Source organism: Triturus cristatus, chromosome 5_2, assembly GCF_964204655.1.
Source record: "Triturus cristatus chromosome 5_2, aTriCri1.1, whole genome shotgun sequence".
In the NCBI taxonomy this organism is placed as follows: domain Eukaryota; kingdom Metazoa; phylum Chordata; class Amphibia; order Caudata; family Salamandridae; genus Triturus; species Triturus cristatus.
The window spans coordinates 466,527,045-466,551,680 of NC_140588.1; the positions used below are offsets into that span (position 1 = coordinate 466,527,045).

General features: G+C 49.7%; 1 protein-coding gene across 1 annotated transcript in view; it reads right to left on the reverse strand.

Moving 5' to 3' along the window:
• Nucleotides 1–24,636, reverse strand: part of SUGCT (succinyl-CoA:glutarate-CoA transferase) — a 3,154,468-nt gene that overhangs the window by 3,061,585 nt on the left and 68,247 nt on the right. Inside the window, exons 2-3 of the mRNA XM_085607431.1 lie at nt 10,276–10,327; nt 9,114–9,187 (exon numbers count right to left, since the gene is read on the reverse strand). Of these exons, the coding sequence (XP_085463557.1) occupies nt 9,114–9,187; nt 10,276–10,327 (126 nt within the window). The remainder of the gene's footprint in view (nt 1–9,113; nt 9,188–10,275; nt 10,328–24,636) is intronic.

Here is a 24,636-nt window from a genome sequence, read left to right on the forward strand (position 1 = left end):
TAGAGAGAAGTGGTGCAGAGTAGATTAGAGTGGTGTAAAATGGATTGGCACAGAGTGCACTGGCATAGAGTGGAGTGGTACAGAGTAGAGTGCATTGGCATAGAGTGCAGTGGCATAGAGTGCCTAGTAGAGTAGTGTGGTGTAGATTGCATTGGCATAGAGTAGGGTGGAGTGGTGTAAAATAGAGAGGCGTAGAGTGGAGTAGTGAAGGTAAGAGTTAATTGATGCAGTGTGAAGTGGAGTGGTGTAGTGTTGAGTGGTGCAGATTACAGTGCAGAAAAGTGGATTGGTGCAGAGTAGAGTGGAGTGTGGTAACCTGGAGTATGCATGGTATTATAGCGTACTGCAATTACAGACAACATATCTTCACTTGAAATGACTGTTACATTTGCACTCACATACAGTTTCACTGATAAAAGTATACAGCGTACAAACGATAATGTTTGGAAATGTCATCACCCAATGTACTGATTTGATCATCAGCACAGTTCATTTACAAACATTTTAAATGTTGTTGTGTGCTAAAAAAAAAATAACATGAACAGCCTCCCTTAAGCAGACCCAGGAGCCAGCATGATTGCCAAATAAATCCTCTTACTCTGAAGTCAGAGAAAGAAAAATAAACATCAAGCTCCCTGGAAGACTCAGCCTGACATTTGACTTCCATCTTTGAATTCACAGCAAATGTGACACAACAAGAACAAGATTTGAAGGCCTGTTTACAGAAAGTGAGTTTGTGGAAGAAAACAGGAAACAAGGTTTGGGCAATGGGAGGGACGAACTAGAGCTGGACTGTCTAAAGCATTTAAAGCCAGCAAATAGAAAGTCAGAAAATGTGAGCTGCAAACCACAAAGCCAATGGTAAGCAATGGGCAGAATGCATTCCTAGGTCAACTTTCTGAATGTCCCCAAGGTGTCTTTAGCAAAAAAGACAGCTGTGCTGTCTGGTACGCTGCAAACTAAATAGAACCTCAAGTAAATAACTATATGTACTTTGGAATGCAAAACTATTGCACTGTAGGCCAGATTCGCAAAGATTTACTATGACCTACTCATGTACACCAGTCTTACTCCTAAATTCCTGGAGTAAGTCAGAAAATGTTCTGAAGGTCACATCTTCGTAAATCAGACCCAGTGTATTCTTTCAATGCAATTTCAAGCGTGCATGATGAAAATGATCAGGGCTAAAAAATTAAGCACAAAAGTGGTTGAATTCCTTATTTATCCAGCAGTGATGTCACCCTCGAAGATGGGGAACCAGGTTCGATTCTCGACAGTGACGCTCAACATCCTGGGATTCTGGACAAATCACTTAATCTGCCCGTGCCTAACAAAATCACTGTGCCCGTCTGTAATGCAACTAGTGCTCATGTAAAGCGCTCTCGTACCTTCTGGTCGAGTTCGCGCTATATTCAGTGCTTTAAATGGGCGGGTACGGAAGGAGGAGCCTAGCGCGCAACCAAGATGGCCGCGTAGGTGCGAGGCTCCCGAGGACCTCCGCGACCTCCTGAATTAATCCTGGCGATATCCTGTCCTTGTTGAGGGGACTGTGTTGGGGAACCGGAGCTGAGGCGCCACCCGTTTTTTGGGCTCGAATCGGACCCCGGACGCCGGTGGGAGCATCGATCGAAGGTTGTGGCCTTCTCCTCGCCGGCCCCCCGGATTGGAGTAGTGGGGCGATCCGGGGACAAAGTGAATAACAGCGGCGAACGGGGCTGGGCGACTGGCGTACCCCGCACTTTCACTTTCGCTTTTGCGCCCTCCTAGCTCTCAAGCGGGGTCGGACTGCGGAGCGGGGTGTGGTGGTGTGGCCTTGTCCAGGAGCCCGGCTGACCCGCCGGCGGTGGGTTGACCCGCGGTTCGGTGGTCGCCCCTGCCCCCCCCTGGCACCCGTGACCTGGTATAGCGGCCCGTTTGGGGTGCTTGGCACGACGGTGGAAGAGCCAGCATGTCCACCAAACAAGATGGCGACCGGGCGAAGGTGAAGACGACCCGCCGTGGCACGGCGCACCAGGCCAACAGTATGGACCGCTACACGCTCCAGAAGGGTTCTCCGGAGACATCGCGTGCATCCCCGGTGGGCCCGACGGAGGCATCCGCTCATCCGGTGGATCTGACCCTCCGGGACGTCATGGGCGCCATCGCAGAGATGAAGGCCTCGGTGGACCAGCGTTTCGACACCTTAGCGCAAAAAATAGACTCGGTCCTGGTGGATGTGAGCCTTGTGAGGGCAGACTTGTCCAAAACAAACGACCGAGTCGACTCCCTGGCCCACACCACAACGAGCCTCACGACCGACGTGGTGGCCCTCCAGAAGGAGGTGCGCCGGCTTGGCCAGGCGAGCGCCCTGATGGACCGGCGACTGGAGGACTCCGAGGGTCGGGCCCGGAGGAATAATGTCCGTATTGTGGGGGTGCCGGAGGGACGAGAGGCGGAGGCGGCGGATCTTTTCGTGGAAGAGTTGATCCTGACCCATCTCCAGCCCCGGGGGCTGAGTAAGTTTTTTTGCGGTGGAGCGTGCTCACCGGGTCCCCGGGGGCAGACCTAAGACTGGTGCCCCGCCGCGGCCTCTCATTGCCCGGATTTTTAATTTCCGGGACAGAGATGCTATCCTCCAGACCTCCAGACAACAGGGACCGGTCAAGCTTGACAACATGGAGGTACATTTCTACCCAGACTTTACCCCGGCGGTCCAGAAGCAGCGGCAGAGCTTTCTTGGTGTTAAACGTCGCCTAAGGGACCTGAACCTCAAGTACTCAATGCTCTTTCCAGCTAAGCTGAGGGTAGAGGTGGATGGTCGCACGCACTTCTTCGACCGGCCCGAGGCGGCTGGGGACTGGCTGGACACTCTGCCTGGAGATCGGGGCCGGGGGGGCGGGGGGGGCGCGGCTGGCGAGGAGGGCCCGCCGGAGCAGAATTGAGGGGTGACTGCATAGGCCTTGCTCTGGACGTTGTTCCTTCACCATTTATTGATTGCGTATTTTCCCCTCCTATGGAGGTCGTGCGGGGTCTGTTGGGGGCTTCCCTCCTCCTCTGGGGGACTAGTTAGTATTTTAGCTATGGGGCGACAGGCACACTGCACTTTGGGGGGGCTGTCTGGGCTCATGCAGGGGTGCAGGGAGGGGGGAGTTTTGTTGGGACCGGGGGGTGGGGGGGTGTGTTGTTTGTTAGCACCGCAGGGCAAACCCGCTACTATGTTGTTGTTTTTAGGATGCTCGATGGGGGACGACCGATTGTTTCGACGCATGATGGGGGGTAGGGATTTGGCTGTGTTGTCATGGAATGTTAACGGCCTGGGGGATAGGATTAAGCGTGGGGTGGTCCTGCAGTACTTAAAACGTATTTCACCAGATGTTGTCTTCCTGCAGGAGACGCACCTTATAGGTAACTCCTTTCATGCAATGAACCGGCGGGGATATCGTTTGGCGGCCCATTCTGGCTTCACCTCGGGCTCGCGGGGGGTGGGTATTATGATCAAGAACTCGCTCCCGTTGGAGATTGATGAGGTGCGCCATGATGAGAGGGGACGCTACACGGTTCTGGTGGGAAGAATGGAGGGTAGAGTGTTTATCTTTATATCAGTGTACGTCCCGCCTGGGTTACAAGCCACCACATTTGCGGACCTGGGGCGCCTCCTTCTGGACCTTCCGAGTGGCCTGTTGGTGGTTGGAGGGGATTTTAATGCGGTAGCCTCTGGGTCTATGGATCGCCATCCCCCTAGGGACCTCCCCCGGGCACAGGCGTGGCTGCCCGGCCTTCTGGATACGCTGGGCCTGGTGGATTGCTGGCGATTAAAGCATCCTGTATTGCGACAGTACACCTTCCACTCGGGTGCCCATGGTAGCCTCTCGCGGCTTGATTACATCCTTGTCCCGGCGGCCCACGCAGGGAGGGTGGGGGAGGTGCGCCATCTGGCGCGGGGTATCTCAGACCACTCCCCATTGTTGTTGCATCTCGATGTCTTCCCGAGGGGGGATGGCAGGGTGGCCCCAATCAATGCATGGTATTTGCGCGACCCCACCATTCGTGCTGATTTGATCAAATCCCTACAGCGATATTTCGATGAGAATGTGGGGTCGGTCTCTTCGGCCATCTCCCTGTGGGAGGCTTTCAAGGTAGTCCTTAGAGGGGAGGCCCTCTCCTTTATCTCCCATGCCCGGCGGCGCGAGCGGGAGGAGGTGACCCGGGTAGAGGCCGAGATTGCAGAACTGGAGGGTGACCTGGGAAGCGGGGTAACAGACGACAAGTTGCATGTTCTACACCTAAAGCAGGCGGCCTATCGGGCCCTCGTCACGGAGGCGGCCAGGGGCCTCAGTAGAGAGCAGCAGGGGCGATTGTATGATGTGGGTGATAAGGCTGGCAAATTGATTGCGTGGTTGGATAAGAGGGAGAGAGCGAGCCGTGTGGTGCCTTTGATTGAGAGTGTTGATGGTGCGTGTGTCACTGAGCCGGAAGCCATTGTCTCCTGCTTCGCGGATTATTTCCGCGAAGTTTACTCCCCGGTTTCCCCCTGCTCGGAGGCAGACTCCCATGCCCTGCTTCGGGACATCGCACTGCCCTCCCTAACGGTGGAGGACAGGGATTCGCTGGACGCCCCTCCCACCTCGGACGAAATTGCCTTGGCTATTCGCTCGGTTGCATCCGGCAAGGCCATGGGCCCCAATGGTATTCCCATCGAGCTCTACAAGCTACGCCCGGATGTGTTGGCGCCCCACCTGCGCGGGATGTTCCTGGCGGCCCACTCGCGGGGTTCCCTCCCGCCGGACCAGCGTCTAGCCACAATTGTGGTGATCCACAAGGAGGGGAGGCCCCGTGAACGGGTCACATCCTATAGGCCGATTTCGCTTTTGAACGCGGAGCCCAAAATCCTCGCCAAGGTGTTGGCCAACAGGTTGGTTGGCGTGGTGGGCGATTTGGTCCACCAAGACCAATCTGGCTTTATACCGCACCGCAACACGGCGCTCAATCTGCGGCGCTTGCACGGGGTGCTCGCGCGTGTCCCATTTGTGCGGGAGCCGGCCATCTTGGCGTCCTTGGACGCCACCATGGCGTTTGATACGCTTGAATGGCCATACATCTGGGCGATGCTGGCAAAATTCGGGTTTGGCCCGGGTTTCATTAGCTGGGTCAAATTGCTATATTCGGGCCCATTGGCGCAGGTGGTAGTGAATGGGCGAGTCTCGGCCCCATTCGCGCTGGGGAGGGGTACGCGACAGGGCTGCCCCCTGTCGCCTCTCCTGTTTGCCCTGGCCCTGGAGCCCCTGGCGGAGTGGCTGCGGTGGCACCCTTCTATCCGTGGTCTCCGCTGGACCCCCGAGCATGAGGACCGTGTGTCCCTCTATGCTGACGATATCCTTCTGTATCTCGCCTCCCCGCGTAAATCTCTGATCGTCCTGGTTGATGTTTTGCGTTCATTCGGTCGCAACTCAGGCCTGGTCATCAACTGGGCGAAGTCCTGTGTATATGTGCTTTCCGGGGAGGCTCCGGCCTTACCACGGGACTGTCCGATCCAGATTGCCTCCCAAGGTTTTCGGTACCTGGGTATCTATATCACTCTTGACCCGGAGGCCCGCTATGAGCGGAATTTGTTACCCCCCCTCCGGCGTTTGAGGGAGGACGTGGTGCGCTGGCGGCGTCTGCCGCTCTCGCCGCTCGGCCGAGCGGCCTTGTTTAAAATGATGTCCCTGCCACGCTTCCTCTACGCCCTCCAGAATACTATGGACTTGGTCCCGGCACGCTATTTCCGTGAGGTGGAGGGCCTCCAGCGGCGCCTGTTCTGGGACGGGAGGCCGCGCATTGCTCTGGCTAAATTGACGCTCCCGTGGTACGATGGGGGGGTCGCCCTCCCTGACATTAAACGGTATTACTGGGCCTCCCAACTAGCTGCAATTAATCATGGCCTTTACGGGCCCGCCTTGAACCCGGCATTTGAGATGGATAAGATGCTCCTGCCCGGTGGCGATTACAATCGAGCGCTCTACGCGGGCGCGCCCGACTCCCGTTTGACGGGACCGACGCGTGTCATGGTGCGTGTCTGTCACGCGGCTAATGCAGCTATGGGGTGGAAGGACCGTTTGACCCGGGCGTCACCGCTGTATGCGTCTGAGAGGTTGGGCTCCCTGTGGACGTCGAAGGGCTTCGAGAAGTGGGACACGATCGGAATCAGCACGGTGGGAGATCTCTGGACGAGGGGGGGATTCAAAACTTTTGAGACGCTGCAGGCGGAGTTCCAGCTGCAGGGCAGTGAGTACTTTCGGTACCTACAGGTCCGCCATGCGCTGGGCTCCGTCTTCCCGGATGTCGCATCCATTCCGGAGTCTTCCCCCCTGGAGGACAGAGTCCTAGATGGCCATGTCCCGGACAGCACGATCTCCCTCATATACAAAAAACTGATCAACGATAGATCGTGCCTGCTGACTAATCTCCGCGAGGCTTGGGTTGCCGACGGGCTGGAGCTGGACGATGAGGATTGGATTTCCGCGGTGGCCTCTCCGAAAGAGGTGGCCATCCCGGCTCGCCTTCGTTTCGTCCAGCTCAAGATCCTTCACCGGGTTTACGTGACGGGGCCAAGGCTTCTGCGTATGGGTTTTGCTGGTGACGGAATGTGTAAGCGTGGCTGTGGTGCGTTGGCGACTTTCATGCATATACTGTGGGAGTGCCCGAAGGTGGAGCGATTCTGGCGTGGTGTGCATGAGGTCCTACGTGTGGTGACGCGTGTTGCGCTGCTGCCTGAAGCGAGGAGATGCTTGCTGAATGTATGGGAACCGAATGACTATTCGGTCCCGCAGACGCGGTGGGTGACTCTGGGATACATGATAGCCAAGCGCGACATTGCTCAATTGTGGGGATCCCAGAGGCCCCCTGCGGTGTCGGCCTGGAAAGAGCATATGGATTGGTGTATGTTTCGTGAAAAGGTGGTGTATGTGGCGAGAGGTAAGCCTGGGGCGTGGGTGAAACTCTGGGGCCCCTGGAACGCCTACCGCGGGGGTATTTGTGAGCCACCACTGCTACCGGCTGCCTCTCCTGCTCCGTCTCCCTAGACGGCCCCCCTCCCTCAGCCGCGGGCGCGCGGTCCCCCAGTCCCTGGTCTATTCCCATTCCCCTCTCCAGAGTTCTGCTGCTGGTTTGGATCCCCCACTTATGGAGCACGTGCTGTTATTTTGGATCGCGGGTTGCCTTGCGGGTGTGGTTTTTTGGTGTTGTTTTGTTTCAAGAAAAGGGAACCGTACTGTGGGCTTGGAGCTGTGTGGCCTGCACCATTGATTACTCCTGTTTCACTGCTCTGCACTGCCTAGAGACTTTTACTGTATGTGTGCAATATGTTTTTGTCATTCTAGCGGCCGGCCGGATGGTTGTAGGCCCATACCTGTAACTTTTACGAACTGCAATAAACGGTTTCAAAAAAAAAAAAAAATAAATAAATAAATAAATGGGCGGGTACTCACCGGTACTAAGTACCGGCACTTCTGAATTTTCTGCCCTTGAGTACCGGAACTTCTCCTTGGCCAAACAGTGTACCGGTACTCAAGGGGCAGCAATGCAGAAAGGAAATGGGTATGTGCTGAAAGAAGAGCAACACAGCTGACAACGAGCCGACCTGTTTTCGTGCAGCACTCTGATAATCGAGTGATAACTTGAACTGTGCTAATTCGCCAGCAGAACCAGGCGTGCAACGCCCATTGTGATCAAAAGGCTTCACGCCGAGCCCCCCCCCCACACCTCCCTGCCCCCCCCAGTTGTGTTTGTCAGCCCGGGCTGAGACAGCTTCCTGGGCACACACACTGCTGCACCCGAGTACTTCACAGGTCTTTAAAAGACCATGGACTTGCTAACAAGGCTTTGTTGTTCTTTCACCCCTTCTTAGAGCCCCTGCATCTTTACTCTGCTGCTTGCAGAAAGAATCAGCCCTCCCCCACCGAAGTGAGGCAGAGAGGATGGGAATCAAGGTTTTGTAATGCGAGGCCAGCTAATGTAACCATTTCTAAAAACAAAAGTATTGAATGCAGTTGACTGTTGAAATGGGTTGTTGCCAGTAGAAGACTGGATTCAGAGAGTAAAGGCAAATAAGCAATCAATGAAGCCCGTTCCTCCATTATCAAATGTTGACAAAGATAATCAGGTTCACTATTTTAAAGCAAGAATATTTTCTCAAGCGTCATTGTGCATAAGTGCTCGTGTGTGATTTTGCAGGCATTAGTGTTGTCTGCAGTGTTCAGCACAGCAAATGTATAGCTTCCATCCCGTAAAACGCCTTGTATTACCAGAGTCCGGAGTGAAGCGCATGTAAAAGGGTTCGCTTATAGCAAGTACTAGGTCACTTTTTCAGTCCCCAGTGCAGATATGCTTTTTTCTGCAGTGTCTCAACACAACTGTATTTTGTTTTAAAGAGGCCATTTTCTCTAGGGTTAATGGAGTGGCTCTGGGAGAGACAGAGGTGGGCAGACCAACAAATAAACAAGGATAGCAAGTCAGAGTCGAATCAAGAGTCCGGCTTGGCTTGATTAGCCCTTACATAAATCGAGCCTTGAAAACATTAAAATTGAAATAAAAAGTGTATTCTTTAACATGTGGAAGCATTTTACCTTGGTACATAAGATTACATCATCACATTGAGAGGAGTTTATTAAAAGTGATAGTGAAGTTAGAAACTTTGGAGCTCCCACCATGACCACAATGCTACTAGTGAACTAAGAAGCAAGTCAGTTCTCATGTGTACATTAGATATAGCCTATTTTGTTTTATGAATGAAGCAAAATTATAGTGCATTAAATCTAACACAAGATTTGACTGTACGGCATACATCCTGAACTTGTGTATTTGAATATACGATCATATGTGATCATGGAGAAAAAAGGAAGGCTCTGTATCAGTGTGCACATTTGCACACCAAGAAAATCTCAATAAAATTAAATATGTGCTCCTGGACACGCCCCTTAGCACCGCCCATAACCCCGCCCCCAAACCCACACCTAGGCCACAAATCAATTTGGTGAGTACCTGCACTTATTTTTTCCATTTAACGCACTGGCTATATTGAACTAAAAAAGGAAGCAAAGAATAGATACGCATATATATTTAATATTTCTCCATGTCAAAATATTATCTTCTCTTACCTGGCTTTTCCACTTTAATAACTTCTGCTCCCAGGTCGGCTAAAATCATGGTAGCAAACGGTCCTGCAAGTACCCTGTAAATACAGAAATATGGCTGTAAGGGTGTGCTACATTTCAGCAAAATGTTACTCTAAAACATTAGTAAAGCATGAAGGTTTAGATACTTAAAACCTCAGGTCGCACTTCAAAGTTGGGCGCCATGTGGGTCCCCCCTAGCCACATTCCAACCTGCATATTTAGAATTCCTCTCCTGTACCGAATAATATTTTGCCGACACGATGGGAAGACTTTCAGAAAACTTGCGCAATGCCAACCGTCTCACCTAGATAGATCGCCCAGCATGTTTTTTTGTTCTTCAAAGACAATCCCCTAAAGCGAGGGTTTGTTTTTAAAACATAAATAATCAGCATCTCTGACACACTGGCCAGGGAGCGGGGGTATTTCTGTTTTTTCCAGTCACAGACAGCAAACATGACATAAAAGCCCCATCCTAAAAACAGCAGGTTTCCCATTCCACTTCTAGCGGCGGTTGACGCCAGCGCGCGCACAGTGGAGACGTCACCAGGTGCGGATCAGCTGAGCCTCCTACATCTGAAACAAGGAGCTTCCCCTCCTCTCAGTGAGGCCATGGAGTCAAGAGGTGACAGTTGGGGCATCAACGGACTTTTGGCTGATACTCCATTCCAACATATTTCTAAAAGAGGCACTGTGAGCCTCTGTGCAATAATCTGAAACAATAAACTATCTTTCATTATTTGAGTTAAAGAAGGCAATCCTGTAGATTTATAGGAATTTTAGGGTAAAATTGGGCATGATCAAATCACATTCCATTGTAAGAAGTAAAGTGGGCAAGCTCAAGGTTTGCATGATGCTCCATTGATTTACACTGATGCACATAGATGGCCAACAAGTGTATACGAAAGAAAATGTAAACATTTTCTTCAGAACAGGTGCTTCACTTCATACACAGAAAGTTAATCCTGAAAGGTCTGAGAGTTTGAATAACTAGCAAGAACACCGGAGTACAGCGATGGAAAGGGAGCAGTTTCTTGTTTAACGGTCTTTATTCTATGGGATTTTTAAAGTATTAGACACATGAATCTTCTAGCCTAACAAATGTATTTCTGGTAGCCGCCCCCCCAGGATTTCTTGCAATACGAACCTCGTCATATCCAGAATTTTCACGCCTTCCAGAGGCCTCACATTCACAGCACCTGCAAATCAAAAAATATAACCATACATTAATCCACTGTACTGGTTCTAGCTCTGCACTGGAGGGAACCTAAGTCCTTGCAGTGAGCAAACCGAGTATCATCCTGCAAGATATTCACACCTAACCTCATGTTTTATCAGCTAAGACATAGTCAGGCATTAACAAGCATTTCCATAAATACCATGCAGACTCTCGATGCACTTTACACTTTGCAAACCTCTACACAAATCTAGAGGCTTCACGGTATCTTTTAACTTCTAACAGCTTACTTAGATGGGTAGACCATTTTTCTGCAAGACATTTTATTATCAAGTGCATTCAGTTAATAATAAAAGATTAAGCAGGCAAAGCTTGTGAACAATACACAGTTACATACTCTCATGTCTCATGTAATAATGGATGTATGAAGTGCAACACTAGCCATATAGCAACACAGCGTTGTATGTTAAGAGGAGCAAATCAGCAAGGTGAATAAATAAGGGTGGGCAAGGCTAGGATCAGGTAGTCAGGAATTCTCAAGGGGTGGACTGGAGTGGAGGGTAGACCGGTGGCGTACAGTAGGAAAAATAGGGTAGGCGTGGGCGGGATGTAGACCGCAATGATGACAGCTTCTGCTTTAAGCACAAGCGAAAACTATTAATGAATCCCAAAATGGACCATAATGAAATTTGAACCACTGTGGGTGGGTCTCTACCAGTGGCGTAACACAAAATTATTACCCCCGGAGAATGTGAGGAGGGGCCTCTGAGTCTCCCATATCTCCCAGATATTCATTGATCTTGGGCTGAATGGGTCTCCACTGAAGGATTTGGGGCCCCTTGGAGGGGCCCCCCTGTGCCGCAGGGGCTTTCATTACGCCCTGCTGTCTTTCCGTGAGATCGCGCAATCATTGAAATGTGACACGTTTTATGTAAATTTCCCTTTTATTTTCTTCTTTACAATAATCTCACTTTGAAAATATGAAGCTCAGGAATGTAAGTAATAGTGAACCTGAAAACTACCTTGGCAGAGCAGTAACTGAACGCCAAGAATGCCAATACCCAAAAATGTTTCAATCTGGAAAAAAACATATTTGGAAAACACCATAGAAATATTTGTAGCAAACAAGTCGTTCAATAGCAAGGTTGAAAACTCTTCCTGTTTCATACAGAGGATATTTCAACCTGGTAGAACACTGTGCACTCCGCACAGTATGGAAACTACAGAGGGTAATACAAGGCAACAATACTCAAAGCTGAAAAGAGATTTAAGCACACACAGTACACATGTCAAAGTAACATACTTGCAATCGTAGTGAATAATTATATCTATAAGCTTCACCAATAATTCTCCTTGTGGCGAGCAGATCCTGGAACACCTTTCAGCCTCTCACATAAAAATGTAACACTCACTTTTTCACTTTAATAAACTACAGGCATCGGATAACATTAAAAACAGGATCCTGCCTCTTTAAGGAGAAAGGGGGGCAGACATCATCCCCAATAGCTTGCAATCAGCAGCTATCTCAGGTCTGATTGGAGCAAATCAATCACATAATAGGCTATTCTATGACAGGGCAGGAAGGGTGATCGAATATTAAACCAATGAAGATGGCCAGGATGGAGAATCGGATCACATTTAAACGTTTGTACTCCAATCTAAGTAGGTAGTTAGGGTGACACATGGTGAATGTTGTTGGGGTATCCCAAAAGCCCTTAGGAAAAAATGAGAAAAATAATGTGAAAAAGATCCTGCAATTGGTGCACTGCCTGCCTGAGGAAAGAGCCAGTCGTCACAGTGTTCGGATATGGGTTTTCATAAGCTTACTCCGTGTACCAGATAATCAAAGGGCTGGCAATCAATTACCAAGGAAGCTGTACCCAGAATGAGGGTGTTAACATCTTTTTGGATAAATGCCAGCCAGGCCACATCACAATGTTTCAGAGTGCAGGGGAATCCACGCTGTGCACTGCGTCCTTGGTCTCCTATAAATATTGACTTGGTGAACTTATTTTTCATTTCCATTGTGGGAACACGTTAATGTCACCTTAATGTCAATGTCCTTAATAGTTTTCTAATATTTGCATAAATGTATTCACATTTCTTCTGTTTTCAACACACCTAGCCTAAAGTGCGCAGGGCATTTCAGAATACTCCCCTTTCATCAGGGCCCAGCTTACAGAGACTCCCAAAATAGTTTCTCAAACGAGGACTGGTGTCAGCATCTTAAGCACAAGACCCGGGTACACTGAATATGTGTGCTCGGAGCAGATTTGGAAACCAAAAAATAAACAGATGTGCTAATCTGCACTATCATTAGCTGTGAGAGGTTTCCACAATAGATCTGCTATAAAGAGATTGAACACAAGGGAGCCAAAAAGCAGCCCTGTTTCTCCCCTCCACGCCAAAGGCCCTCACTAAGCCAAAGTAAACTGATCTGTATCCATGTGAGACTGTATGTTAGAAATGCGGGTCTCTAATTGGCAGAGGTATGCACCTTGGTCCAAGTAGGGACCCTTCCGTCTAGTCAGGGTAAGAGCGCTACACATTTCAGATAACCCCGGCTCACCCCCTTGGTAGCTTGGCATGAGCAGACAGGCTTATCCCAAAGGCAATGTGTAAAGTGTTTGTACCCAAGCACAGAGTAACACAGTGAAAACACCAAAAATGGACACCACACATGCTGAGAAAAATAAAGTATCTTTATCTAAACTAAACAAGGCCAAAACGACAAAAATTCAACATCCAGGTATCAAGACATACTTTTAGAACAGTTATCTCAAAAATAGAACTTGTAGAAACAAAATAGCTCCACCTGGCGCTATTGCGACATCGTGACAAGCATAAATTCAAAGTATGCAGCCGGCCGCGAGGTGCGAGACTTCGGTCACGGGGTCACACAGACTCCCAAACAATAGTACCTTGGAAACGAAGTCAGTAGACAATGAATTGCATCGTGGAGGAGAGGCGTTGGTGCCGAGGTGAGGACGGTACTCGGTTGCCACAGGGAAGGCAAGGCGTTGAGTCTGTGTGGAGGCAAGGCGTCGAATCTGGGACAGGGGAAGTTAGGGGGCATCGGTGGTGAGGCGTTGGTTCTGGTGAGGCAATGCGACATCGAAGAGTTTCTGAAGTCACCCTTGTCGGTTATCGACTCAGCGATAACGGGAAGCAGGCGTTGGTGGTGACGGTGTCGGTGTGAGCGCTGGTGTCGGGAAGGCCAATGTCGGAAGGCATCGAAAGGCATCAGAGCTGCGGTGCAGGCAGGACAGTGTGTCATGCACTTCACGAGCGGTGCCCCCAGCCCTGGTGCGGGTCGTGGCGTCACTGGAGGCATCAGAGTTGTTTTTCTTACTTTGCAGCACCATCAACACAATCCTCAGGGTCCAGGGAATGGAATTGGCATGCTTTCGAATGAAGGAGTCCACAAAGGATTCCAGGTGCTGGTCAGTGGGTTGCAGGTGAAGTCTTTGTGGCCCTGAGACTTCAGAACAGGAGGGCAGCACACACAGGCCATTGGAGATTCTTCTTCAAGCAGGCTCACAGCATAGTTCCAGTCTTTGGCCTCTCCTTGACAGAAGCAGCAACAGCAGGCCAACCCAGCAAAGCACACAGCAAAGGGGCAGTACTCCTCCTTCCAGCTCTCCACCTTGGCAGAGGTTCCTCTTGAGTCCAGAAGTGATCTAATTCTCTGTGGTTCAAGGTCCAATACTTGTACCCCATTTTCTCTGTTCCCTTTGCATAAGGGGTCGCTGAGCCCAGTCCAAACCAGTTCTATCTTCTCTGGTGCAGCGTGGCCCCAGTAGGTGGAGAGAGCATTGTGCAAAGGAGACACAGCCTATTCAGGTGCAAGTGAAACTCATCCCACCACTCTAAATGCAGTCAAGGTCTATTCAGCCCAGCTGTGAGCTACCCAGGAAAGGCAAGACACACCTCAAACCCCCTTGTGGCTGTCTACAGCGAATGCACATCCCCCGCTCCTGTCACTCCAAAACCAGACAGTCAATACACAAACAGCTTAGGCACATAGAATGGTTTAACAAGAAAATGCCTACTTTCTAAAATTGGCATTTTCAAACACATAATTTAAAAACCATCTTCCAAAACAAATGTGTTATTACATTCTGAGTTTAGAGAACCTAAACTTTAATTCCTCCATCTTGTCCTAATGGAAAGTTATACTTGTAAGATGTTACAAAGCATTTCCCATGGTAGCCTATGGGACAGATAGCCTTTCAATAGTGAAAAACAAAATTGGCAGTATTTCACTATCAGGACATGTAAAACATACCAGCACCCGTCCTACCTTTCACAAGCATTGCACCCTGCCCATGGGGGTACCTTGGACCTACATGAGGGGTGCCTTACATGTAAGAAAAGGGAATGTTAGGATCTGTCAAGTGGGAGCACTTGCCAGGTCGACGTAGCAGTTTAAAACTGTGCACGCAGACACTGCAGTGGCAGGTCTGAGATACGTTTACAGGGCTACTCATGTGGGTGGCACAATCAGTGCTGCAGGCCCACTGGTAGCATTTGATTTACAGGTCCTGGGCACACACAGTGCACTGTACTAGGGACTTAACAAAAAATCATAATATGCCAATCATGGATAACCAATCAGAATAACAATTTCCCAAGGGATCACTTGGACTTTGACACTGATCAGCAGTGGCAAAGTGCCCAAAGCATCTAATCCAGCAAAAACGAAATCCAGCATACCATCAAAAATACAGGAGGTAGAAGGAAAAAGTCAGGGGAAACGACATCAAGGATGCCAAGTCTAACACTGTAAATGTAGGAAAGTGCCCTTTTTAACCTGCTCACCCCCACTTTTTGCCTGGTATATGATGTGATTTCAACTGGAAGTGCACTGGGTTCCTGCTAACCAGGTCCCCAGTGCCAGATCTCTTTACCAAAACTGTGCAATTGTGTCCTTAATTGGTGATACCTTTAGTACCCTCTGTAAGTCCCTAATAAAGGGTATCCCTGGTACCTAGAGCCTGAGAGGGTCCCCATGGTCGGCAGCACAAATTGTGCCATCCTAAGGGACCCCTCACCGAGCATATGCAAACTTCCACTCCAGGCTGCGTGTCTTGGTGTAGACAAAAGTGAAAATACGACATGGCACACAACCTGTGTGCCATGCCTGCCGACACTGCATGCAGTATAAGCAGCCCCCCTCAGCAGGCCTTACTGCCCTAAGGCAAGGTGCTCTATACTACATGTGAGTGCCTAACTGCCTGAGCAAATATGCTCCTGTTCTGGTCAGTTCCATTACTGCCAGTACAAGTGTTCAGCGAAGCCATTTTAATAGCATGTGCTGGACACTGGTGAAAACAGGTTCCCCAGCTACATGATGGCTTCACTGAAAATAGGGGTGTTTGGTATCATACCCCTCGTATTAATAAACCCACACCGATGCAGTGTCGGATTTAGTTATAAATGCACCTAGAGGGCACCTTAGAGGTAATTGTAATTGTAAAACATTTGTAAAGCGCATGGTTACCAAAGGCATCCCAGCGCTAGAGGCCAAAGTTAATGAACTACGTATCAATTTATGGAAACAAGAAAGTTTTTAAACATTTCCGGAAGACCAGGTGGTTAGTTTCGCACCGAATGTCTAGGGGGAGGGTGTTCCATAGCCTTGCTACATTATATGAAAAAAGGCGACCCCCTGCACGTACTTTCCTAATTCTAGGAACAACTGCCAGCCATTTATTGCCTGATCGCAGGGTTCTCGCAGGATGGTAAAAGGAAGCGAGGGAACAAATGATAGGTGGAGCGGAACCTGACAATACCTTGTGTGAAATGCAGAGAGCCTTGAACTGCACTCTCTGCTGAATAGGCAGCCAGTGAAGGGTGGCCAAGGCTGCCCGTGCTGACTGTCGATTGGGAATGTTCAGGAGTTGACGTGCCGCACAGTTCTGAACTATTTGCAATGTCTTGACCGTGGAACAAGGTGCTCCTAGGTAAAGGGCATTGGCATAGTCGAGCCTGGAAAGAATGAGGGACTGGACCACCACTTTCCTTGCAGCGAAAGGGAGGAGAGGAATCATTTTCCATGTCATCCTCATCAGCCCAAAACAGCTACCAGTAACCTTTCTTGCTTGTTCCCCAAAATCAAGGTTACGATCCAACCACACCCCCAAACTTTTAATATAATCTTTGGGGGATGGGGGAAGTCCAAAACAATTTGGCCAAGATGGTATTAAGTTAGGTACGGAGGAATTACCCAAAAACATCAACTCCGTTTTAGATCTATTCAACTTGAGGAATGAGAACTCCATCCATGCTGAGATCTCTCCCAAACACAAAGCCAACTCCGAGGCAGTGTTGTTGAGCTGATTAAGAGAGACAATCAGCTGCGTATCATCGGCATAAGTAACAATTTGAATGTCGAAAGGCTCCACAACACCTGCCAGGGGGCTCATATACACATTAAAAAGCGTGGGGGACAGGGAGGATCCCTGAGGAACCCCACAACGAAGCGGCTGAGGGTCAGAGATGCAGTCTTCATGGAACACTTGAAATGACCGGTCATCCAGAAATGAATGAATCCATTTAAGGGCCAAATCAGTCACTCCTACATCTTTAAGCCTCTGGATAAGCAGCTGATGGTTGACTGTATCGAAGGCTGCGCTGAGATCTACAAGAACAATGGCAGCGCAGCCCCCGTTGTCTAAGATTTTTCTAGTAGCCTCGACCACGGTCAGAAGGGCAGTTTCTGTGCCCTGTAGGGGTCTGAAACCAGTTTGAGATGGTTGAAGACAGTTATTGCTTTCCAGAAACCTGGACAGAACACTATTCACATGTTTTTCAGCAATTTTGCTGATCCCAGGCAATAGAGAAATGGACGATAGTTTCCTAATGCCTCAAGGTCCAAGTTTGATTTTTTCAGCAAAGCTTTAACCATTGCTTGCTTCCAAGGTGGGGGGGACTATACCTTTCCGAAATTATGCATTAACCATATCTATGATAACAGTGACAACTGTATCAAAGATTCGATTTAAAATGAGGGGGGAGACTGTATCTTTAGGGGAGCCTGACTTCAGCTGGCCAAGAATACCTTGCAAAGTGGCTTGATCCAGGAGGGGAAATTCAGCTAGGATACAGTTATAAATGCCTCCTTTGTTGTTTGTTAAGGGAGCATTGATTAAGACTGTTGCTTGGTGAAAAGAGGGATAGATATCTTGAATTTTATTGAAGAAAAAAGTGGCTAGTTGGTTGCAGCGAGATAACATATCATCGCACAGAGTAGGTAGGGGAGGGGGTTTGATAAGAGATTTCACTATGCGAAATATTTTGCGAGAAGAATTGGGGGATGATTGTATTTGGTTTTCATAATAAAGAGACTGAGTACACTTAATTTCTTCCTTATACTTTTTAATCACCTCCCTATAGATACTTTTATTAATACTGGAGTAATCTTTTCTCCATTTTCTTTCAGATCGCTTACAAGCCTGCTTGAGTTTACACAGTTAGGGGGTATACCTGAAACCCTACCAGCCACTGGTGGGCTGACTGACTTGTTCTCGCCAGCTTGCTACCAGAGGCAAACGGCTGACCCCCAAGGGTGAGGGCCTTTTCTTTCCGGGTGTCATAAACCAAGCATGCTCAAGCAGGGGGTGCTTTGCACCCCCGCCCACAGGATGACATGTGAATTTGCATTCCAGGGCTGGGGAGCTTGTAAGAGGCCCACTGCCTTTGGTATGCGAATCTGGCTTCTGTCACAGGAGGAGAAACCGACCCCCTTTGTCCAGGGCCCTTTGGCACCTGGACAGGTGGAAAAATTAGCTATAAAGAAAAGGCTCCCCCTAAATTAACTACAGGTCCAAGAGGAGGGGGAAAGGATACAAAATAAACAGTGAAAGCCTCTTACAGGACCTATATTACTTTTACAAAGACCTAAACAGGTTCTCTTCTGCCAACAAAGATCTGTGGTTAAAGACACATAGGATACATAGTTATTTTTACAATCATTTTATTGTTTTCACTTTTTTCGATTTTATGAAATCATCTGCAATAATAACATCAAGTACTTTATATACAGTGGACATATGTTACAATTAGATCATCAATGACACATTTCTTATTCAAAAAATGTAAATACCCCCACCAATTTAAACACACATAAGGAAAGAAAATTTCTCATCATACTCACTACTCCAAACATACATCAGTCATCCTCATACTGTTAAAATAGCGAAAACATTCAAAAATTGTATAAGGTCCAATGAAATCAAACGGAGAGAAAACAAGCACTTTAATGATTGTTTCTGATGGTATTGAGTCTCCTGGGACCTCTCCTCTATCGTGATGGTAGTATTTAGGGTCTTGGCCTACGCGCGTTTCGGTGGAGAACCACCTTCCTCAGGACCAACAATAGGAGGGAATAAGCCCTTAAAAATAAAGGGGGGGGCATCTGAAATAGATCCAACCAGTTATTTCAGCTGGGCAAGCTGGTCATTTTGATAGTGTCAGAAACACTCGTATTTATCCGGTACCTACTGAGGCCAGTCTATCTCCTATTATTTTTGTATGGGTAAAAGCATGTACTGGTCAGTCACCAATGAATAAGGACATCAGCCTCTGTCAAATTCCAATGGGATAAGATGATGGACTGTGTCTGGAGTGATTCGATATCACAATAGCTGCTTAGAGTAGTGTGTCATCAAGGTACACGCATCGCAATCAGAAACCTCGACATGTGTCATTGATGATCTAATTGTAACATATGTCCACTGTATATAAAGTACTTGATGTTATTATTGCAGATGATTTCATAAAATCGAAAAAAGTGAAAAAAATAAAATGATTGTAAAAATAACTATGTATCCTATGTGTCTTTAACCACAGATCTTTGTTGGCAGAAGAGAACCTGTTTAGGTCTTTGTAAAAGTAATATAGGTCCTGTAAGAGGCTTTCACTGTTTATCAGGTGGAAAAATTAGCTAGTCAAGACAGGCGTGTCCCCCCTCAGGCGAGCACCACCCCTGAACTGGGCTACCTGAAGTGGATGCAACTTTTCAGGTGCGACCATCTTGGTGATGGCAAATTTAGGATCTCTGGAACAGGGTTATGCCCACTGCCCCCGGGAAGTTTTCATATAGGGATCGTAATGACCCCCTGGGTAAGTAGCCCATTGGCTACTACCCTGTACTCCCCTAACTTCCCTAAATTCAGAATTTAGGGGAGCCCTGGAACATCGAAATCAGAATCCTGCTTACCAAAAGGAGAAGAAGGACCGAAGACCCATGAAAAGCAAGAACCGTGGAAGAGCAACTGACTTGGCACCAACCCTGCCGGCCTGTCTGCTGTTTTCGACTTTTGTGCCAAAGTCGACTCATCCTGCAAGCTAATGTGCCTCCAAAAACGTGGGAGAACTGCCAGCACTTCTGCCAAGACTCAGGAACTCCAGTGGAGCAGCAGAGCTGCTTCCCTGCATCCTACAGGCACCCAAAGAGACCTGAGAGGACTCCGGACTGACAAAACATGACACTGGAAAACACCACTGCACTCGTACCACCTAGCCCAAGCTGAAGTGGGCCAGCAGTGCTAGCGTGGTCCCCTGGCCCTCTAGAGAAAAAGCCCACCTTGGACATCTTCACTGTGGACTTCCCGACGATGCCTGCAGCCTCTGTTTGCAGGCGCCCTCTACCGCGTGTGCTCTCAGAAACGAAAATCTGATGCCTGAAGACACCTCTGCACCTGTCGCCCATGGAGAAGCGGACCAAAGGTATCCCGACATCCCCAAGCATTGTGAGAACTGAGCCCCCCCTTGTGGTTCAGATCGACTGGCTTCCCAGTCCAAGCCTGCAGCCTCTTTTTGACTGGACTGATCCCCACAGGATAACACTGGGCACCCAACACTGAAAAGCACCTCTCCACCCGGCTGCCCCCGTGTTGACTTTTTAAATGCAAAAGTATTTCTCTTGAAAAACGTACTTAGCTGATTGTATTGATTCTGGTGCCTAAACACATATAAAGAAAAGTGTTGTTTTTATAAACTGGTGTGGATCTCGTTATTGAGTATTGTGCATAACTTATTGAATATTGTATGCATGTGCAGATGTCTAACACTGCTCTCTGATAAGCCTAAGGCTGCTCGACAACACTACTCCCCAGAAGAGCACCTTGGGACTGCTAGAGCAAGTCCCTGTCCATTAGTAAGGGAATACAAGAACTCTATGCAGGGTATACCTCTTTTTTGTGTACCATATAAAAAGCTTCCTTTCTCCATCCATACAATATTGAATAGTGGAATTTGTGCAGGGTAAAACAAAATATTCAGGATTTTGCAGCTTACAATGTGGGAGAATGTGCCGCATTTGCTGCATTATCACTAATTCCGTGGAGCAGGAAATGGACCAGGAAAGTAATACCTCAACCAGTAAAAAAACATGGATTTTGTAGTGTTATTTACTGAATGCGCATTACCTCCCAAATAATGGGCTGAGTGTGTAGAATGAGACCCTGAATGTGCTATTGAAGCCAACACACACCAGACATTCATGAAAGCACAGAATCAAGAACACTAATGAAAGCTACATAACTGGAAAAGTAAATTCTGCACTTCAATGGCAAGATTTATAAAATCTGTTATAGTGAACACACAACAAGCTGCGCAGCTATTAATCAATCAAACAGAAGATTTGTACAGTGCAGCACTGTCACCCCTAGGGGTATCTGGGCGTAGTCTCTCCGTCGAAGAGCCAGGTCTTGAGTCTCTTTCTGAAGTCAGCCAGCGAGGGGGCTGTTCTTGGTCTAGGAAGCGATGTAGAAGAAGGAACAGCCCCCGCTGCAGCTGCGACAAATGTGAGGTATGTGTGTGAGGGCGAGTGAAGAGGAACACAGGTTTCAAGCGGGTTGGTGGAAGTTCAGCCGATGGCTGAGGTGAAAATATACCATTACATCGCATGCGATTAACCGCGTTGTTACATCGCAGTACCATTACAAAGCAAGTCGTTACAAGGACTTGCTCTAGATGGCGCGCTGGACTTAGGAGCAGTATAATTTACTATTCCAACTCCAGTGTGTGCAACAGTAGGGAAGTTGTTGGAAAAGTAAATTATACTATTTCTTAGTTTAGAGCGCCATCTAGAGCAAGTCATTGTAACAACTTGCGTTGTAATGGTACTGAGATGTAACAATGCGATCGTTGTAACGTCCGTGTTGTAAAGGTAATGCAATGTAATGACCGCGTTGTTAAGGTTGTTTCCCGGTTGGGGTAGGCAGGTCCTAGGTCATGGAGGGTTTTGTAGGCGTGCATGAGGAACTTGAACTAGCATCCTTTTTGGATGGCGTGCCATCATTTCTCCAGTTGGTGGCAGTTGCGCTTGCTGGTCCTGAATCCTGGGGTCTACCAGCTGTATGTTTGAGGATCATGTTATATTTTGTAGGTTTCAGTGGGGGAACTCTGTCGGCAATGTCGGTGATCCAGGCGGCGAAGTTCTGGACGGCCTGGTTGAGGTCTGTTGAGGCCTTGAGTTGTGAGGTGACGAGGGACTGTGACCACTGAGATTTACTCCAGCTGCGGTGGGAGGAGATCTCTCACCTGATGTGCTGGGCGTCGGTGAAGGAGAAGTGTACCATGGTGTTGTCCGTCCAGGTGAGTACTGTGATATGGCTGAATTTGATCCTGTTGCTGAAGGTGAAAATGGGGTTGAGTATGAGTCTGGCTTTGTGATTGGGTCCCGTGACCAGTTGGGTGAGGCGATGTTGTTCAGGTTCTCCAGGAGGGAGATGAAGTTGGTGTCGTTGGGGCCATTGATGTGGAAGTTGAGGTCGCTGAGTAGGACGTAGTGGTGAGAGTCAATTGCTAGGGGTGCGATGAGGTTGGAGATGGTGTCGCAGAATCTTGCTCGAGGTACCAGGGATCTAAAGGCGAGGGTGCCTCTTATTGAGGACTTCGCGTCAGTTTGTAGTAGGAAGTTGAGTTGTTCCATGAGAGGTGTGGGGTTGTCGTTGGTGATGGTGCATCTGATGGTTTCCTTGAAGATGATGGCGATGCCTCCGCCTTGCTAGTTGGCACGGTCACGTGTATCAGCTTGTACCCTTCAGGAGTGGCGGCGGTGATGTCCAGGTTCGAGGAGGGGTTAAGCCAAGTTTCTGTGATGAAGGCAATTCCATGTAGAGAGTGGTGATGGTGTCTCAGATTTCCGTGGCCTGTTTGCCAAGTGAGCGGGCGTTGAGCGGGATACAATGGAGTGGTTGCGGGGTGTTCTTGGTCTTGTGCGCAGGTGTGGAACGGGATCGTTTGTAGGGTCTGTTGCAGGAGAATTGGCAGTGTGGGCAGATGAAGGGTCTTTTAGTGGATCGTGGGGAGGAGGAGACACATCTGTTTCAACATCTGGGGTCCAGGAGTTCCTTGGTGGTGCACCACCAGGTAGCAGAAGGGCCAGGGGTCCTGGCGCTGGGCACTGTCCAACCGAAGTTGAATTGGTGGCACGTCCGCTACATGGTCCTCCATTAGTGGTCCTGGTAGATTGTTCAAGTGCACATAGTGCAGGGACAGCAGGCAGCGCAGGGACAGAAGGGGCAGCATGCAGCACAGGGGCAGTAGGCAGCGCAGGGGCCGCAAGCAAAACAGGGACAGCAGGCCGCACAGGGGCAGGGACAGCAGGCAATGCAGGGGCAGGGACAGCAGGCAATGCAGGGGCAGGGACAGCGGGAAACGCAGGGGCAGGGACTGCAGGCATTGCAGAGGCAGGGACAGCAAGCAGCGCAGAGACAGCTGGCAGCACAGGGACAGCAGGCAGCGCAGAGACAGCAGGGAGCACAGGGACAGCAGGCAGCGCAAGGGCAGGAAGAGCAGGCAGCGCAGGGGCCGGAAGAGCAGGCAGCGCAGGGGCCGGAACATCAGGTAGCGCAGGGGCCCGGAACAGCAGGCAACACAGAGGCAGGGACCGCAGGCATTGCAGGGACAGCAGGCATTGCAGGGGCAGGAACAGCAGGCAGCGCAGAGCAGGGACAGCAGGCAACACAGAGCAGGGACTGCAGACAGCACGGGGCAGAGAAAGCAGGCAGTGCGGGGCATGGACAGCAGGCAGCACGGGGACAGGGACAGCACTGGCAAAGCAGGCAGCGCAGGGGGAGAGACAGCAGGCAACGCAGGGAAAGCAGGCAATGCAGGGGTAGGGACAGCAGGCAGCGCAGGGACAGCAAGCAGCATGGGAGCAGCAGGCAGCGCGGGAAAAGGGCAGGGGATACAGTACCTTCAGCTGGAGGAAAGGCAAAAGAGGGGCTGCCCAGCCTCCTCTAGGCTCTGACGGGCGTGGATGGGACCACCCTTGGCCCGGGTTTTGCCCGCGCGCTGCCTGCGCACGTCCCTTGATGCGGGATCCGCAGGCAACCTTTATCCTGCGCAGGGAGACGCAAAAATGAAACTGCCAGCTGGCCCACCTCCGGGGCTGCTAGTCAATGCAGTCTGGTAGAGTCTGTTCCGAATGGCCGGCAAAGTCTGGTGGTGGGAGGGCGTCTTCTGGAGCTTGCTGCGCAGGAGCAGGCAGGAAACAGGAGGGCAGATACCTCCTGCTACGAAGGAGGATGGTGGCTTCCCCGATGCAGGTGCCTCAGGCAACCTTTATCCTGCGCCAGGAGGAGCATAAGTGAAACTACCAGCTGGCCCTGCCTTCAGGGCCGCTGGTCAATGCAGTCCGGTCCGACTGGCTGGCGAAGTCTGGTGGTGGGAGGGGGTCTTCGGGCACTCTCTGCGCTGGAGCAGGCAGGAAATAGGAGGGGAGACACCTCCTGCTATGAAGGTGGAAGCTGGCCTCCTGCAATGCAGGAGCTGCAGGTGACCTTTATCTGCACCAAGAGGCACAAATGTGAAATTACCAGTTGTCCCTGCCTCCGTGGCTGCTGGTTAATGCAGTCCAGTCTGGTCCGTCCAACCGGCGAAGTCTGGTGGTGAGAGGGGGTCTTTGGGCACTCTCTGTGCAGCGCTGGAGCTGGCAGGAAATAGGAGGGGAGACATTACCCGTTATGAAGGTGGAAGGCGGCTTCCCACGATGCGGGAGCCACAGGTGACCTTTATGCTGCGCCAGAAGGGGCGAAAGTGAAACTAACAGCTGGCCCTGCCTCCAGGGCTGTTGGTCAATGCAGTCTGGTCCAGTCTGACCGGCCGGCGAAGTATTTTGGTGGGAAGGGTCTTCAGGTTAAATCCATAATCAACCTTAAACTTTCATGTTTTGCCTAAAGTCAATCGTTATAAAAATCAACAAAACAGTTGAGTTTCAGATGAATGGGCCCGAGATCCCTGAGGCTGGTACCACACAGTTTGTCTAGCAACAGACAATAATCAACTTTTGAAATGCTGCCTGAAGCATCAACAACA